At 37.7% G+C, this 20,297-nt stretch overlaps 1 protein-coding gene and 1 pseudogene across 1 annotated transcript in view; both read left to right on the top strand.

The window, feature by feature from the left end:
• Nucleotides 1-3,943, top strand: part of LOC109625946 (SWI/SNF-related matrix-associated actin-dependent regulator of chromatin subfamily B member 1-like) — a 38,225-nt gene extending 34,282 nt beyond the window's left edge. Inside the window, exon 9 of the mRNA XM_069513983.1 lies at nt 2,849-3,943. Within this exon, the coding sequence (XP_069370084.1) occupies nt 2,849-2,888 (40 nt within the window). The 3' untranslated portion in view covers nt 2,889-3,943. The remainder of the gene's footprint in view (nt 1-2,848) is intronic.
• Nucleotides 3,944-15,184: 11,241 nt separating this feature from the next.
• Nucleotides 15,185-16,380, top strand: LOC138405434 (uncharacterized; annotated as a pseudogene).
• The last annotated feature ends 3,917 nt before the right edge of the window (nt 16,381-20,297 follow it).

The raw sequence follows: 20,297 nt of genomic DNA, 5'->3' as shown, positions 1-20,297 counted from the left end.
CTCTGAGTTATCATTTCCAAAACAAATGTTATTTTTTCCCACTTAGCTGCTTATAATTAAACTTGAAATTATATAATGATGAGGGCAACTTTGGTATGGTAGCTCAAAATTCATATTTTTCTATGTATCTTTCATATTTCTACTTATTACAGCTGATGTCTTGTTGCTGCTGTAATATTGCAAATTTCCCCAATGGTAAACTAAAAAAGGACTTCTTATCTTATCTTAAAAAAACTATCATGGTAATATTTACTATTGCAAATGCAAACCATGCAAATTATATATTTTTCTGCTATATAGCAGCAAACCCAAAGTTATTAGGAGCATAATTTTTATATGATTTTTAAGCAAATATCTGGATGTTTATTAAATGAAATCAGATAATTACTATAAATTAACCATAATTAATCAATTAGATAATCAAACTGAATCTAACAGCTTGTGCATCATGTCCATGTCTTCAGATTTTACTGAACTGACTTGGAAATATATTTTCAAGAGTATTTATTTATGCTAATTGTTGTAGTTAGGCACAAAGAACCTTTATTTATCAACAGTACATAGGTGAAACAGACAATCCTCACTTTTTTAAAAATATGAGTCAAACAAGTCTGATTTAAAGATAACCCTCAGATTCCTGGTGGTCTCGCTGGAGGCAAGGGTGATGCCATCAAGAGTAAATATATCATTAGATAATGCATCTCTGATGTGTAAAGGGCAAAGTATTAGAACTAATATTTTGTCCAAGTTTAATATGAGAATATTGTGGGTCATCCAGATTTTAATTTCCTTTAAAAGATGCTAAGAGTTATGTTAGCTAATTTATTTTAATCTGGTTTCATATATAATGAATGTATAACTGGATATGATCCAAATAACAATGGATCATAAGCACATAAGGTAAGTAGAATCAGTCTAGGCGCAGAGCCCTTAGGAACTGTTATGATTAACTTTTTGCCCACTCAGCATTAATTTGTGCAATTTGGAATCAATCTGATAAATAAGTCCCATCCTGACACATAGCTGATTAAATGGTCAATGGTCTGTATTTATAAAGCCTCTGTTCTAGTCTTGATGACCACTCAAAGTGCTTTACAGTACAGTATGTGCAGCTTTTTCTATATGAGAAGAATAAAAAGAATGCCTTTATTGTCACTGAACAGGGTGTAAAATGAAATTATAGAAAGGGACAAAGGGGCAATGTTGGGGTAAGTATCTTGCCCAAGTTAAACTTGATTAGCAAAAACTTTCTAAAAGATTTTAGAAAGAAAGGGGAGGTTAGATATCGGTCCATAGTGTTTTTTAAAGTAGTGGTTTAATTATAGTTATCTTAAAGGATTATGGCATATAGCCTGATGATAATAATAGATTGTATTCAGTAAAACAATGTTTGTTTAGGGCAGAATTAATTCAAGTAGCTTGTTGGATTGGGGTCTAAAAGACGAGTTGCTGGTTTAGATGAGATAATTGCAGTTAGTTGATCGAGGTTGATCTGAGAGAAGCTGTCTTGATATACAACAGGATTTTCAGATCTTTCTGAGATTTCTGTGCTTAAAGATACATCAGTATCAATGATCAGATGAATTTTGTCTCAAATAATTACAAGTTAATATTCAAAGACTATAAAGTATAAAGTCATTACTATCAAGAGTTGGAGTATTACAAGGATAGAACTGTGACTCTCTTTCAGCCGTATTCAGGGGTAAATTTAAACCTTTACAATGTGCTACAAAATCCTTGGACTTTATCAATATACAAAATTAAAGATTTGCTTTTTTGAAAATTACTAATAATGCATTTTCAAAACATTAACAGTATATTGGTGATATGCTACAGCAAAATTGGCTCAGTTATTACAATACTGGGATATTATAAACTGCAAGTTCCAAAAATCATTCATTGTTACTGGGATGGAGTAAAAATAAATATAAGTAACGGAGCTCCATTGATGATTGCTTTTTTTAATTCATCATTTATGTGCTTAAGAGAGTGAACATAGAGTAGACATAGAGTTCAGAGTAGACTGAACTAACTGATCAACTGACCTAATGACCCTCACTCACCTCACGAAATACCCCACTTGACACCCACTAACATCTGTGAAAGGGAACAGTGTTTATGTGTGTGAATGGGTGAATGTTACTGTAAAATGCATTGAGGGGTCAATATGACTGTAAACAAAAAAATATAGTCAAATACAGTCAATTTACAACTGTATTAATTCCTTGGTCAATGATATTATTTGCATAAAAGTTCCAGATGTTGGCGCATCAATAGCCAGGGACATTTATTGTTTTTTTACAGTCTAGGATTATCTAATGGTGATTTTGTTTTTCATATGCAACACTGCCTGAAATAACAGAGAGAATTTATTGTAACAGTAACATGGTCACAGCGTCCATGCAGCTTGCTACTCTTTACAAACCCTGTTGTTCAGTGCATTTTTTCAATTGTTGTTGTTGATGGACATCAGAGGAAAATCTGATAGGCAAACTAATTTCCTGGTAGTGGGAAAGGAGTCATTTGCCTATTCTATGCAGGTTTACGCACATTTAAACAAAGACACACTTGATTTTTTGTGCTGTTTCAGTTTCAAGGGTTAACTCAACATTTGGAACAGGTTCATAGGGTAGGAAATGTGTGTTTCCTGAGATGAAAACCTAGATTTCCTCTAAATATTCACCATTCAAACCTTTTGTAACTAAACCCAAGACACAGACCATTATGCATGCTTTTGTATTTAGTCCAACTCATCCCTCTATTTAATATAAATCTTTTTTGAATATAAATCACTGCTACAGTTTTTGCACAAGTTATGAAATAATGTGAATAAAATGTGTTTTTACAGGCGAATGAGGAGACTGGCCAACACTGCTCCATCCTGGTAGAAAGAGACATGAAGCAACAGTAGCTGACACTCTAGTGTCTCTTTTTATTGTCAATCAACCAAGTTAAACACACTCACTAATATTGATTAAGTGTAGGGATATTCATGTAAGCATGAACACAGATTTGTTCAGTCTCCATGGGCAGTTCCATTGACTGAGCGCAACACACACATCCATGCATTCCACTATTCCAATATTATGGCAGTGACCACAAATAAATGAATAAACAGGAAACGCAAATTAATATGTTTATTGTAAAACTGTAGCCATTCAGAAGACATCAGCTGACTAGGCGTCCTTAAATGTGGCACTGGTTACAGTTGCATTTACACAGCTAAAAGAATGTGTCTACATCTGTCCCAAACTAACAGCAAATGTGGTGTGAGTGATTGGATCTTAAATTCCTCTCTAACATGTCTTGGGTGATCACACTTGTAATTAGAGCTGTCCATTTATGGAAGGATGTGAATTCCCAGTCTAGACAGGGTCGTACTGACAACAGGGACACTTCTTATGTCTTCTTAAATCGCATAAAACATACTACATATAGGGTCTTTAATACATTTTATGAACCACATTAGTGATCATGCTTCTTCTTTATACTTTGGCTGAAATGAGCCATATGGGTGTGTGAATTCAAACACCATTCCCTGGTAGAGGCACTGGCGTCCAGACGGGTTTAAGACCTGTATTCCTGATCCACAATGCAGTTAATCAGAGACTTTGTTTTTAGCATGGAGACTGTATTCTAATCTTTGTTAGTGGTTCTGATCAGTCATGTGTGTCAGTGTCCATCTGCATGCAAAAACATAGGTAGATTGTACACTGCACTGTACCTCATATTCCATCACTGTCCGCTGATTTGAGTCTTAATATTACAGTGTGCTTCATATATTGTTAAGTAGAGAGCAAATGTTTAAGTGATGGTTTTCAAATGGAATATCTTTGAAAATGAACATATGTATTAATGCTTCTTCTTTTCTTTTTTTGTAAAATTGCTTACCTTTATAATGGACTCAATTTGTATGAAAATAAAGACCATTTGTTGGGAAATATCTTATGTTAACCTGTGTGTTATTTTAATAAGGGGATGGGAAATATTATGCTTTCATACTGAGTTGCAGGCTTCAAAATTATATTGTAAACTCATAAACATCATATTTTCCCATATTTGACATACAGGTAAAATTGATGCTTTTTCTTGGTTTCCTGTAGTGGCACTATTATCAGTATAATAGAACTCATAAACCTAATATATATCCAATGCTGTGATAATCTTAAAAGAAATGTTCCTTCTAGCGTTTGGTTTGATAATTTCATGTGAAACAATGATGCTATCATGTAAACAAGCAGACATTTAAACAGTTTAAATACTGAAAGTGAATAAATATTTGGTATTAATTTTAAGGATTCATGGTTAAGAAAATCAAGCAATTAAAAAACATTTGTTCAGGACTTCAAGTAATTCAAAGTGAAGTATAAATATATCATTATAAATAGTGTTTTCTAGAAATTTTAGAGAGGATATATTTTTGTCCTGGAGGTGCTGAGAGATGTGACACTACACAAAAAAGATAATGCAAAAAAATCTAGGGTTACTGCTAATCAGTGTCAATTTCCAGACTGTGTCAACCCTCAAAATGAAAATCAATTTTCAAAGTTGTTTGTATTTTGTTTAATAAAAAGCTGGTGGTATTATTTGAGTATGTGTTTTCAGAACTGATTTTAGTAAAGTCAAGTGCTTGAGTCCGCCGATGATGAGCACCGCCCTGAATTGCACACTGCAGGGAGGGGTACTCGTTAGTTTTTGCATAATCCTGCCAAACCTACATAGCGAAATTGTTTTCTAAAAACATATATCAGTGAATTGAGGGAGTTTTTCCTTTCCACAGTCGCCAAACTGCTTGCTCATTGTGGGAACTGTTGGGTTTCTTTATATTTTGATTTTAAGGTCCTGACCTTCTATGTAAAGTGCCTTGAGATAATGTATATTATTATTTGGCGCTATACAAATAAAATTGAATTGAATTGAATTTGGAATATGAATTTTGCCTGTATATAAATAAATAAGAATGTGATTGCATATTTAACTGCCTCTGGAAAGCATCCAGCTGCTCCAGTCTGCTCTTTGCTGCCTGCTTCCCGCACATGGCCACGTACTCCTACGCCACTTGAAACAGTGCCATCTCACCCTGCAGGTCAGTGTCTCTAGCTGTGTTGAACCCCATGTTGGGCTCCATTAAAGCAATTGACGATGCCACTGGGGTTTTCCCACTACAGCCAGGGACAAACCATTTGCTCCTCAGCATCTTTTATTTCTTTAGTGGAGCAAACATAAACTTGCCAGCAGTCTCTGCTGACGTCTAGGATTGGCAGCTCGACTCTGTCTAGTTTATCTCAGTGTTTTTTATCAAATCTAAATCAAATGTCATAAGATTTTTTATCTATCTTTCTTTCCCTTTTCTCACTCTTCTTATTAAACCAAACGTAGCGTACACACCCTGTATGTGTGAGGTGGGGGGATTGAAACCAGCGTAAGGCTTGACTGTTTTTATTGGCAAATATTCCTTTTGAGGGATCAATAAAGGGTTATTTTACACACACTTTGTGGGGACTTTTACAGAGACACACATACACAACCAAGTCTAAAACATGAGTCTTCACCAAATTACTAAATGTAAATCAATTGTAGTCATCAAAATAATGACATTAATTAGAATGAAAAAATATTTACTGAAATAAAGCACTTGTAAAACTTGCCTCATCAGTAGGTGTTTCAATCCTCTACAGCAACCAGATGCTTTGATTTGAAATTAAAGTTGATTTTGATTGCCAGCAACATTCCACCAATAAATCCACTCTTGCTGGGGTAAAATGGACAACAGGACGAATCTGATTAGACTTCTTTGACAGGAGAACTCTGATTGGCTGTTGTCTTTTTGACTTTGATTTAAATACTGTACTTCAACTTGGCTCTTCTTCTCTGACCTTCATCGGAGGTAAATTATTGTGATAAGCTTGAAATGAAACTACGGTAAATTTACAGTAGGAGTTAGCTGCTGTTACCTGTTGCTGTTAAATGTTGATAATGTGCTGGTTTCTTTCATCACAAATGTGGAAATATTGTTGCTGGCTTGTCTTGTGTCTTCTCCTGCTTATCTTCATTCCTGAGGTATTCTTGTCATTTTATGTTGCTCATTAAATGAATGAGTGAGAGCAGCTTAGCTAATATGACGCAATTTAGTGTTAGCTCACCAAGGCCAGACATAGGTGGGCAGTATGGAAAAAACGCATTTAGCTCTATTTTCACATCTAACTCTGTAAATTAAGTGTTTATTTCGACCAGATGTAAATCGCAGTGATTTTTTTGGAAGAGTGGGAAGAATAACTGCATCAGGTCAGGTGAATTTTATTCGGCTTCCCACATCGTCTTCTCTGTTGTCCAAGCAATATAGTACCATCATAAGGTATTTAATACTATATTTAAATCTTATTTATGTTTGATTTTGATACATCATTTCGACCAACATTTCTGAACTGAAATTTTGTTACGAGGCAATGACTTTTGATATTCACATTTTTTCCAAGATGCAGAGGAAGGGCAAGGGTAAAAATTGCACTGTCAAAGCTCGACCTGGCAGATTCATCCAAATTTGACTGTGAGGTACCTAAAAAAATAAATATATATCGCTGGATTTGACATGATTGTCCTCATGTAATGTTAATATATTGTATTGTATAATTGATCAATTTAATGTATCATCAGGCTCCCAAAATACAGATCCCTCCTAAGCCAAGAAATGTTTGGAGGACAGATGCACCCACTGGCTCCCGTTCTTTCTTTCACTGGGCAGATGAAGACCCACAGTTGGAGATGCCACACAAACAGAGAGGTCCCATTTGGTCGTGATGGCAACTCATGGTCAGAATTATGACAGCTACAATATATATATATATATATATCCCTACTCTTATGGAACTGCAGTTATGCTGACTTTTGTGGCATGATCAACCACCTCCACAAGCTGTTTAAAGACAATGGTTGCTGTGAGTTTAACTGCACAAACCACAGAAACAACCAAAGCAGCACATGATGTGTCAAAACAAAATAAACTAAAAAAAACATCATGAAGCACCTGCTGACAAATCTACATCCTTTGAAACTGATGCAAGCTGCAATATCTTCATTCCGTGAAAAAATAGGGGATGGCCCCACCTATGTCTGTACAGTGTGCCACAGAGCTCTGTTTCCTAATCATGCATTGTGTAGCTGGTCTGGCTGACACTCTGTCTCTCTACACACTCTGCATTGTGTTGTGACTTGTGGTGAATAAAACCAGGACAACTTCTCTCTTGCCAGCCGTGGGAGGATTTATTTTCTGTGTAAAACACAAGGTTTTCAGTACAGCAATTTCACATGACCAGGTCTCCATGCACATCTCTCCTCATCAGCACAAAGTGTGATACTCCGTGCACTACTTTTTATGCCTTTATAATATCCCTTTAAATAAATTTTTCCAATCCCAAGAGGCAAGCTTTTATGATTTTTATTGAAATGCAAACATGAATTTAAATATACATTATGTTTAAAAATATATTGATATAAAACAACTTTAGAAAACTCAATTATTAACATAAATCAAATTTACATGACAAAATATTAAAAGGGGAGCTCACATACCTGTGTAAAACACAATGTTTTCAGTACAGCAATTTCACATAACGTCTATGGAGACGTTATGTTAAATTAAAGACAACGGTTCATTTGCAGTTCATTTGCTCCTTTAAAGATATGCCCATGCATATCTTTAAAGGAGCAAATGAACCGCAGTAAAAAAAAATCTCTGTTCTCCGCTAGCCTAGCTTCAGATAGTGAACTAGCATATTGCAAAAAGTGCTGTACACGGTATGATAAAAACATATGCACACCCAAAATGAACATTATGTCAACAATGAACAGTTCTTTGCCCTTTACAAAGTAATATATGTTCCTCTTTTTACTTTGGTTAGTTTTTACCACGTTTAACACACTTTTGAAAGAAGCAACAGTATGATCTTACCTCTCCTCAGCAACACAAAGTGTGAACTGGGGCAAATCTACAGGAAATTACAACGTCAGGAGGTTAGAAGTTACCCAACAACACATAACCTTACAAAACAAAACTCCCCAAAAGAAATGTATATAAAAACAGTGGAGTCCCTCTTGATTAGTATGATGCCTTTCACACCATACAAACTCCCTTCCACACTCAAATGCATAAAGTATACTACATCTAAAACCCTATATTGCTTACAATGTCCCTTAAATAGTTGAGGGACTTTCATATCTAACTCAGATGTGACAGACTGAGAGGCACCAACTTTTCCGCATTTCATCAGTGGCATGAAATAAGGGCACAATGTGATTTAGGAATGCATACTTTAGGCTTAACTATCTAATAGGATGGGAACACCTACATGTAACATAGAGAGTGACAGCAATTCTAGCCATTCATTGATGTGCTGTTAGAATGGGTGACGCAAGTAGAGGAAGATATATGGGGATTCAATTCAATTCAATTCAATTTTATTTATATAGCGCCAATTCATAATTTACATTATCTCAAGGCACTTTACATTTAAAGGTCAAGACCTTAAAACAATAGTAACATAGAGAAACCCAACAGTTCCCACAATGAGCAAGCACAGGCGACTGTGGAGAGGAAAAACTCCCTCATTAACAGGGAGAAACCTCTGGCAGAACCAGGCTCAATGTGGGTGGTCATCAGCCTCGACCGGTTGGGGTGAGGAAAGAAAAGTAAGGGGGGAGGAAAGGAGAGATGGGTGGAAAGCGGGGGAGAGAAGAGAGAGATGAGGTGGAGAGAGAGAGACCGGGAACAATTTGGCACCATCAGCATCAAGGCTGACTATAACAATAACTAAATAAATAATGATGACAATGATGATGGTAGTCGTTGTTGTCCTGCAGTCCCGGTGCCGGAGTTATCTGAAACGAGATAGAGAGAAGAGCCAGAGGGACTGTGGGAGGACAAAGTGACACTTTGACATGATGACCTGTTAAAACTAATAAATAAATAAATAAAAAGGTGTGAGGGGGCTGAGAGACAGAGAGACAGAGGGAAGTGATGAAGTGCTCAGTGCATGATGGGAGTTCCCCCAGCAGTCTAGACCTAACTATAGACTTTGTCAAAGAGAAAGGTTTTTAGTTTTACTTTAAATGCTGGGACAGTGTCTGCCTCCCGAACCCAGAGTGGGAGCTGGTTCCATAGGAGAGGAGCCTGATAGCTAAATGTTCTACCTCCTGCTCTACTCTTACAGACTCTATTACTCTTGGTAATATTGCGCAGATGGAAGAAAGCCGTCCTAGACACTAGTTTAATATGGGGGTCAAATGACATGTCTTGGTCGAACAACACTCCAAGGTTCCTCACAGTGGAGCTGGAAACCAGACTGACACCATCCAAAGTGACTATCTGGTCAGACAGTGTTTCTCTGAGATGTTTAGGGCCAATTACAACAACCTCAGTTTTGTCTGAGTTCAAAAGTAGAAAATTTTGGGTCATCCAGGCCTTGATATCTTTGAGACATTCCTGAAGTTGAACTAGGCGATTAGATTCATCATGCTTCATGGAAATATACAATTGGGTATCGTCTGCATAGCAGTGGAATTGTATGTGGTGCTGTCTGATAATGTTGCCTAAGGGTAGCATATATAAGGTGAAGAGTATTGGTCCAAGGACAGAACCTTGTGGAACTCCATGATTAACTTGCATGTGCATGGAGGAGTCATGGTTAACATTAACAAATTGGAATCTATCTGATAAATCTGATTTAAACCAGTGTAGTGCTGTTCCTTTAATTCCTATATGTTGTTCTAATCTCTGTAGCAGAATCTTATGATCTATTGTGTCAAAGGCTGCACTAAGGTCCAACAAGACGAGGACAGAGACAAGTCCATCATCTGATGCCATAAGAAGGTCATTAGTGACTTTCAATAGTGCTGTTTCTGTGCTGTGATAGGTTCTAAATCCTGACTGAAATTTTTCCAATAAACCGTTACTATCTAAGTAACCACACAGCTGGTTAGCAACAGCTTTTTCTAGGGTCTGGGGGGTGTGACGCGCTAGCTGGAGGTATATGTTGTATGTAAGGATGTTTGTGACTGAGCTTGTATGTACGTGTGAGGGTTTGTCCTTTTGATGTCAGTCTTTGGCTCAACTCTTGGTTTGGTGCAGGTGGATGTGCTGTAACATCACTTTCAGGCTTGGGCTTATTATTAGTAAGTTGGAATTCTGGTATGTTTGCAGGTGGATGCCATGTTCTGAAACCGACTTGTGATTCAGCATGGTCTGAAGGTGTGACTGGTACTGGTGCAGAGGTAGGATGATGCTGATCATTTTGGGAGTGAACGTATTAACTAGTACGTTGCAGTCTAAGCCTTTCTTCTGAGTCTGATTTCACATTTCCCAATATGTCACACATTTCTTCTGCATCTGAAGACTTGTGCTTCAGCAATGGCTGCATCTGCTTCACGATTCAATGTTAGCATTTCAAGCTCTATCTCGATTCTAGCAGTTTCCAGCTGATTTGAGCCTCTCTTGTTTTCCTTTCTGCTTCTCTAGCAGCCTTTTCCAGTTTTAATTTAGCCTCTTGGCTAGCGTATGATGCTCTCACCTTAACAGCTTCTGCTTTAGCTCTGGCGCAAGCTGCACTCACAGATGATGCTGATGTTGCGTTGCTCTTGACGTTTGACACTGACGACTTGTTGCTTGCCATCTTCAACACTTTGGAACATCAAGTGCCGCCTTTTCACTATAGTGTTCTTTGGCAGAGTGTAGCAACTCTGGTTAAACACCAAGCTAAACCTTTTTCAATGAACACAGGAGTCCGAGTAGAGTTGACTTTTTACTCTCTGAAACGTCATCTGACAAGCGGTGAAAACTATAGATAAAAGAAATACAAAGTACAAAAATTATCTGTATTTGCATAAATATTGCATTAGGAAACAACTCAAAATATGAATTTACATCTTCGTATGTACATTGAGCAACAGTAATGATCATGAGAAGAATGCTCTTTTAGCATGTACAAAATGACCTTTCGAAATTACAAATGAAACATGAGTTTTTAACAATTACCGCTATTTATGCTTTTTAACATCTTATCATCATGAAATATATACACTTACAGCATTGCCCAAACAATGTTCCCAAGTGAAGGCCTGTGGAAAAGCCTCAGAGCATGAACAGCATGTCAGTTTCCCTCTCAAAGCAACCAGAGTGATGTCGCTAGCAAGTCGACCTTCAAAATAAAAGCTTCTTAAACAATTTACCCATTTTACTGCTATTTATAACTTAAACACATATAAATGATTTTTTTTTAAGCAAACAATAAAGATAAATGACATAAATGCCTTAGAGGCAACACAGTACTCACACAGTACTCTGCTTCCTGTGGACTTACAGTAGCTGCAGGGGAACCAGTATGTCCTCTGCCTCCTCTCCGCGATACTGAATCATACGAAGAATTGTATCCACTTCGGCCAGTCATCTGCCTTGAACAAGAACCTCTCTGGTGAAACTGGTTCATGGCAGAGTTTGCTAACTTTAGTCTAAACTTCGTCGGCTGGAACTATACAGGGCTAAAACTGACATTCTTCAGTCCATTACACACTAACCTTTCTTTGTTAAGGCATTAACTTTTCTTCTGACACCATGTTCTGTTGATTATAAGTCCTTATCTGGAGGCTTGACACAGGAACACAACAGACCAACATGTAGGTTGACTTCCTACCATTTATTATTGCAACATTTCATATCAAATGTTCCTACCCACATATATTCCTGATACTACAGTAATTATTACAAACCGGCCTTGAGGGTCAGCCATGATGTTGGAGGGGCTAAACTGAACTTTTTTATGTATTAAGCTGCCCCCCTTGCTTTGCTACTGAAATTAGAGTGAAGGATTGTCCCGTTGGCGGTTATAACCTATGATGATTCTTGTTGGTCAAGTGGGTCTCTTGAATGCAATTTCTGTTTTCAGGTGTTTTGAATGGGAGAATATTTTACCTCTCTTGACTGGGCCATTTATCCCTTTAACGTTCCAATAAACAAACCTCAGGCCTGCACCTTCACTTTTGGTAACATTAGCCATGTTTAATAATTAGGGTACATGGAGAGGTGATGGTGTATGTGATATAGGAAGTGCATATATAGATATATATGTATGTATAAACATATCATTGGACTATACCTCCCGATTCTTGTTGGAATAGAGGGGTAGGGGCAAATGTTGGGGCCATACAACTGTGAGAATTTCCCTGAATGCCTTACAAATCACCAGCATTATTATCAATTAGTAAGGATTTTAAAATTACAATAATAATTGTAATATCTTAGTTTAATATCCTTTCAATGTATTATGGTAATTTGTTTCACAACAGTGTTAGCAAGCTAATGCTAGCATGCTGATGTTACATCGTTATTGATGATTTATTCCCAGTAATCTGATATTTTCACATAATTTCTGTCGCATCCCCCCCTCTTTGAAGATACACGATGTACTTGATTTAACCCGCGTATAACAGCGAGGTTACTGTATTTAACTGCTCTTCTGGGGTGGCTGTGGCTGAGTGGTAGAGCAGTCATCCTCCAACCAGAAGGTCGGAAGTTCAATTTCCAGTCTTCCCATCTGCATTCCAAAGTGTCCTTGGGCAAGATGCTGCACCCTAAATTTCCCCATAGAACAACAATAAAAGTTCTACTCTAGATGCACCCCATGTATGAATGTGTGTGTGAATGGGTGAATGGCAAACTGTAGTGTAAAGCACTCTGAGTGGTCTTCAAGACTAGAAAAGCGCTATATGAATACAACCATTTACCATTTTAATAACAATGCATCCTGGCTCAGGTTTAAAAGGGAAGCACAGAGAAATATACACACAGGGGAGGAAGGGGTGATTACACACAGGTGAAACTGAGGAACTGGTGCAGACAATCACAAGAGCAGGAAACAGGACAAAGACAGGAAGGAAGGGTGGGTATCACACTAGGACTAGGAACTACAAAATAAAACAGGAAACAGAACTCAGGGAGAAAACATAAATCCAAACACAAGGAAAATAAAGATACAGACAAAAACAAACAAGGAATCTATAATCAAAATTATACACTCCATTAAAGAGGCAAAGAATAAAGAGTCCAGAGTCAGGAGTTCATAATCATGACACAGACCACTGCTAGTAGCCTGAAGCAGTGTGCGTTTGATTTATATGTGAAATAATGCAAAGCATCCAAGCTTTTTAATTTCCATTGGACGAATGGCAAATGTCATTGTACTAGTCCATTATTGCTATAGAATGGAGGGAAGCAGGAGCCCCTTGTAACTCTGTTTCAAGGGGAAAGATAACCCCCTGAAAACAAGGGGTAGGTGTAGGTAAAATGGGTGAAATGGGATTGGACCCAAGTCTACTGGATGGCCATATTGCTAGATAGACATATAATAGTATTGCATTTTTATATTGGTGATCTTAGATCAAATATGAAATGCAACCAGTAGCCTAATTAGTGTGTCCATATTTACAACAGACCCGCATAATCTTATATATCTGCAGATAGATCGTAACCCTTTCAGTTACAGAGAGTTTTTATTGCAGCTGAATACCGCTTGTCTTTTTGCCACTGATATCCAGGTATGTTCTCAATTCAGAGGGGCAATACTGCAGCTTGTGTTGCCTTGCCAAACTCAATATTTTCTCCTTCTCTTGAAACCGAAGAATTTGACGATGAAGGCTAGCGATTTTGCAGTATCTGTGTCATTTTCCTTAGCCTGGAGTGCCATGCATTGAGATAGTCAGTTTCCATCTGTGTGAATTTTCAAAGTTTTCTCCAACTTAAACTTCAGTCTGAGTAAGATGGTTGTCCCAGTGAATCTACCAATGATTTCAGGGATTGTTTTAATTGTTGTATCAGGGCTACCACAACAATTTTAAAACTATCCCACTGGTCTCTGAGTAGAACATCAAGGTCGTATTTGGTTATTAGACTGGTGTTCTCAGAGCCAGCTGAGTTGGTGTGTTGGCCATGTTAGCTAGCTTAACCGAGATTCTAGGGGCTTGTGTAGCCATTGTCTGCTGTTTTTGCTTGCTCCTTATATTGCAACAATTTTAAGTGGTGTCTAGATGCTAAGGTATAAATCGCCAGTGTTGTAAGGTCATTAGATTTAGTAAAATGTAAAAAGGTGAACTGGAGCCCCCTTTCATGGTCCGCTCAATGCCTCATCATACTGGAAGGGCAGTTAGTGCTGTATTTAATAAATATTTCTTTCATTTAATGTCAACTGAAATTAAAGTCAAACAAAGTCAGTATATTTAACAAATTTTTCAACAACCACAAAGAGGGTTTGTTTTTACTAAAATATTGGCTCCACCTAGAAAAATACTTCATGTATACAATTGTTTGTATAGAACATTTCTTTAGCTCATTAATTGTAACACATTATCATTATCAGAAGCCAGCAAGCTGCTGTTGCTGATGTGTGATAAGGATAATTTAAATTTTATGGCAATTGTTCTTGTGACAGGCACATTACTTACAGAAATAGTTTCATATCAAAAACATTTTTACAAAATAAAGCTGCATGGCAAACTGCAAAAAAGATTTCCTTGGGGTTCCTGACAGTTAAATACAACTATACTCAACTTGCTAATAAAATGTAGAAATGTTGAGTACCCCAGAGTTGTATATCTAAATGTACAGGTAAATGTAGGTAGATATTTATTCACCTCCCTTTTCTGCACCAATTTACCTGTTAAACCTCATGAAGACTGGATACATATCATACCAAAGTAGAATAATTTGACTACAACTCTCCTCTAAACTGACTTCTAGTGTAAATGACCAGTCTGAATTTTGAAAATATGTACATTTGAAAGGATTCAGCATGCTCAATAACCCCTAAAATCATATCTAAATTGTTGAAATCTGATATATAATATAGGTTATCATGCAAATTGCCCAAGGTTGTGACAGGAGCCTGTTACAAACCTGAGCAGCCTTCTGAGACCAACCCTATCCAATCCGCAAATGTACTGTAGTAAAAACCCAAGAGCTTATCTCTCAGCTGGTGTAATGTAATTTCTGGTCACTATACAACGTCACAATATGAATGTCACTATATACCTTTAATCTGCACGATCTGCATGTTTGTTAAAGTTAAAAAGAGACATAATTTACTGATGATACAACAAGTTTAACTCAGCAATGACGAATCAAATAATATACTCAGTGTGTTACAAGCAGTGTGATGTGTATGTGTAACTTGTATAAAGAAATAATAATCTTTTAAAAAAAAGGCAATCTGACAAAAAGAAAACATAATGGTGTCAAATCAGAGACAAATATCTATTAAAAAATAGTAAATGATTTGGACAGAATATAAAGGTGTAAAGAGTAAGAAAAACTGTTTAAAGAAAAAAGAGACTTATCATGGCAAGGTAGGGGCTCTCCAGAGTAAGAAAAAACTGTTTAAAGAAAAAAAGAGACATATCATAATTCGACTTCAAAACTGTCTTAAAGACATCAAGGCCTGGATGACCCAGAACACAACAAAAACAGGGGTCATAATCCTGGGTCCTAGGCATCTCAGAGAAACTGTCTAACCAGTCGGTTAACCTAGATGATATCCGCCTGGTTCCAAACTCCACTGTGAAGAACCTAGGAGTAATCATTGATGAAGATCTGTCACTTACCCAACACATTAGTCTAACCTCCAGAATAGCTTTCTTTAATCTGTGTAATATAAAGAGAATCAGACACATCCTGTCAAAACAGGATTCTGAAAAACTGATTCATGCCTTTATTACGTCTAGGCTAGACTACTGCAACTCCCTATTATCACGATGTCCCAGCAGATCCTTAAAAACCCTTCAGCTGGTGCAGAATGCTGCTGCACGAGTACTGACAGGAACCAGAAGACGGGATCACATTACTCCTGTCTTAGTTTCACTTCACTGGCTCCCTGTTAAACAGAGGATAGAGTTCAAAATCCTCCTATTGACTTATAAGGCCCTCAACAATCAGGCCCCATCATATATTAAAGAGCTCTTAACCCCTTACTGCCCCCACAGACCACTTCGCTCCCTAAACTCGGGTCTCGTTGTAGTGCCCAGAGTGACTAAGAGTAGAATGGGTGGTAGAACTTTCAGTTACCAAGCTCCTCTCCTTTGGAACCAGCTCCCACTCTCAGTGAGGGAGGCAGACACTGTCCCTACATTTAAGGCTAGACTTAAAACCTTCCTTTTTGATAAAGCTTTTAGCTCAACCCTGAACCATAGTCATCCATAGCTATGCTGCTATAGGCCTACACTGCTGGGGGATCACCCATCAGGCACCAGCACCTTCTATCTTCCTCTCTCTTCTTCACTCTCTGCCTGGTTTATTTTGTTATATCTTATTACATATCTCTAACTCCTTGGGTCTTCTCCTCCCCTCCGTGGTCCATACTGTGCGGCCCTCCGGAGCCCGTCCTGGTGAGGGATGGACCTAGTGAGGTCGCCAATCTTTCGCAGGGCTGACATGGAGGGTCACGCAACCACCAGCACTCCCACCTGAGGACCCCCCACCTCTGGAGCCATGGGTCCTATTACAGCGCACGTGAACCATGAGGGAGGCAGGAGTGCCCGGGGGGACCAACGCGCCCTTGGAAGACCATGCAAACGTCCATGTGGAGATTCCTGGGCTGGATTCAAGCCCCTGACCTGACACTTGACTCAACCCCCCCCCCTTCATTTCCTTTTGTTCCCCTGTATTACTTGTTATTTCTCCATCACCCCGACCGGTCCTGGCAGAGGCTGTCCACACCAAGCCTGGTTCTGCCGGAGGTTTCTTCCACCTGGGAGTTTTTCCTCCCCACTGTTGCTCATGCTTGCTCGGTGTGGAACAAGTTGGATTTTGTGTTTCTTGGACTTTTGTGCAGCACCCTGATACAACTGTTTGTTGTGATACCGTGCTATATAAATCAATTTGATTGATTGATTGATCATGGCAAGGTAGGGGCTCTCCAGAGGAAAAGTCCCAGCTCCAAGGCCATCCAAAGTAACTCAGGTGTTTGGAGGCTTTCTAGGGGTAAACTCAAGTCCAACGTACCAAAGTAACCCTAGGGCTTGGAGACTTTCCAGGGGGAGGGTCGCAATGTCAGATCATCCCCAATAACCAATAAGATTAGATCGCGATGTCAGACCATAAATGATAGATGTAATGATAGACCAGTCAGATAAGTAACAGGCGTGGCCCTTAAGGATAGATAAAGCGGAGCAACACCACTGTTAGTCAGAGTTTTTCTCTGGTGTGGCTCCGGCTCGCTACTGAATGCTCTCGGGTTTTCGACAATAAAACTCTACTGCTTTTAAGTTGACTTCTCCTGCTTTGTATTCGACTGAATTTTCGATCTTTTGGACCTCGAGTGAAACTTAGTTTTCACCACAACACTGGATTCACTGGACTTGCATTATTCATCTTCAGAACTTTCCAACAAGTTGTTTTTTTAGTCTGCATAGTGTTGTGGAAAATCAATGGTCAACAATGAAGAAAGTGTTCAGGAGCCCTTTGACGTCTTATGCTGAAATATTTATTGAAGCTTGGCCAAGGAGAAAATCAGAATTCATCCATATAACATCTATGCATGATGCTCTCTCATATTCTGAAGTCTGCTTTCCTGCAGTCACACTTTAAACCACAACAGATCATTTAATCTATGGGTGTTCCTAAACTACGCAGTCTCATATCGTTGATGTCTAGGGAGTGAAGCCTTTGACCTTCACCAAGCTCTCACACTTCCCAAACACAAAAGCCTGTTGCACTATGCCCCAGAGAGGACAAGAGACAGTGTCTATGAAAATTCCATAACACATAGATGACTTGTATTTTTTCTGTTGTGGTTATAGTGGTCCTCAGGAGTTGTCCTGCAACCACTGACATATTTTCAAAGCATACTTTGGTTGGTGTAAGATTTTTGTGTGCTATTTGAAGGAGAACTGTTTTAAGGTAATCTCGTGATGGAACCCTTTTCACTCCCAGACAGTCCAGCAGATCCAATGGCTCATCTTGGCCATAACTATCAGTCTTCCTTTAAAACAATGTTTATGAGCTCTCACTCACACTTACTTAGGTATAACAGCAAAGATTCAAACAGTGAATCAGTAGACACAGCTTGCTCTCCAAATATCAGTGCTGTGGTAAATGCTGGAGCAGAGGCAATGGAGGGTATCCTTGGTCCAGGAAACCAATATTCGTCCTACAGCCTTCCACTCCTCCTCCTGCCATTTCGGCGGGGGATGGTACCCTAATTTCTGCCCCCTCTGCTGCAGAATCTAAGAATTCTGACCAAAAAGCAACATAGGCATCTATGGACACACCCTCTGCACTAGTCAGGCAGGCAACTCAAAAACATAATGGCTCCCTGGTTGTCAACAGCACAGGGCCATAGAAATGTGACTTAATCTGTATCGGCCATAAGAGACGTTTTATGTAACACTTGAAGTTGGAAATTTAAATATCAAATATCCACACAATGTCTAATCATGTTTTAAGGAGTTTTCATATATGAGCGAATACAAGCAAATTCACATTTTCCTTTACTGCCCTAAAGGACCTAACTAATGCTAAATAATTTATTATATGGTGTAATGTAATTGAAAATATAATTGTAATTATATGGCAACGTTTAAATATGAAGCAAAGAAGACATCAACTCAGCCAGTGTTTTAAAGAGAGGGTAGACATTTCCTTTTTTATTTTCTGCTTATACTTGAAGTACAGTGTCACTTTAGTGTTTGGAGGTATTATCCATTAGATGATGCATATTTGTACCACACTATTTGCTCATTTCATGGATTCAACAACATGGAACATACAATAATATGTAGCAACATATAAATATGAGCTTTTGAGATTTAACATACAAACTTGACAACATGCAATATTCAACAATTTAAATGAATTTATTTATTTTCTTATTCTTGTCTCCCAACTATATCAAAATGTTTGAAGCTATTGTTTTAGAGCACCGTAGGCCATGTAAATGAATATAGTATTGCTGCCCTCTCAATACTTTTTGGATATTAGACAACATATTTCATTTCATTTCATTTCAGGCAAGAGTTGTTTAAGAAGATGAAAAGCTTCTACAAGAAAATCTTTGACATCACTGACTGACAGAGCTTGTATTCTTTGTGTAAGCTCACCAGTGTGAAGGGCTAGCATGAAGAACAATAACATGGAAATAATTAAATTTCTTTTCCATAAAGCACAACATACAAGATCATTACAACATTAAACTTCATAAAGTGCAAGTCTACAACTTCTTAATGGTCATAACTAGCAACATAGTAGAACGTGGAATTTCATATTACAATAGAATTGAAGAAAAAAAGAAATGTCTTACTTTCCCGGACAAATGTAAAAAAAACCAAACAGAAGCTATTCTTCTATGCTCTTCTAGTTCTTGGAAATTTGGAATGTGAAAAATCGCCAGAGAACAATCTGGCCTCATCAACATTTTGCGCCTCCTTAATTTTAACTTCATGAATCACTGCACATTTTATAGAAATACTAAATACTGAACAAACAAATAAGTGGAAAAAAATCATCTTTGTATTTACTCAACAATGTCACTAAATATATTAAATACAAAAAAATTAGGTTCTTCTCATCATGCATGTTAATTAAAAACTAAACTTTAAAAGCTGACGTAGCTATTTCCTGGATTGCTGCATTATTTGAATATTTTGGTCTGCTTTCACTACCAGCATCACTAAAATGGTGAGTTTCAACCACCACTGGTGCCACAAATAAATTCCCTAGCAACACAAACAAATAAAGAGCACAAATACAATTATAGGAAACTGTCCTATCTGGCAAATTGCTTTGGCAAAATTATATTACATAGTGACAATTTAGATTTCATCTATCTAAGAGGTGTGGCTAAATTGTGAAAATCTATTTTGTCTTTAAGAATCAGGCAGGTGAAACTATTTCTTTTTCTTTTTTTTAAATCCATACATTTTATTAAAGGACCGAACCAAAAAGTCTTGAGTGTGTCCAAATCCTGGTATACACCACCTCCATTGAGCTCCATTGATCCATCCCCACTTGTGACATGTTCCTTCATCACCATGAACACAGTAGTTTTTTGATTCAATTCTAAACTGATTTTTTTAAATTTAATCTCACACCAATTTTTGAGATTCCTTGTCTTTAGCTAATTGTGAATGCAGATATCTAAATCTTGAGTAATCACCAATTTCCTGGCAATTTTGTTGTTGAAATATCTGTGGGGTCAAAGTTGGTTTTACACTTGCATTCTTGAAGGTATATATTTTAATAGTATAGTATTCTAGTAAATTTCTAC

The sequence above is a fragment of the Paralichthys olivaceus genome, chromosome 18, assembly GCF_024713975.1.
Source record: "Paralichthys olivaceus isolate ysfri-2021 chromosome 18, ASM2471397v2, whole genome shotgun sequence".
In the NCBI taxonomy this organism is placed as follows: domain Eukaryota; kingdom Metazoa; phylum Chordata; class Actinopteri; order Pleuronectiformes; family Paralichthyidae; genus Paralichthys; species Paralichthys olivaceus.
The sequence above is the reverse complement of the archived record's forward strand: the minus strand, read 5'-3'. Positions and strand labels throughout refer to the sequence as shown.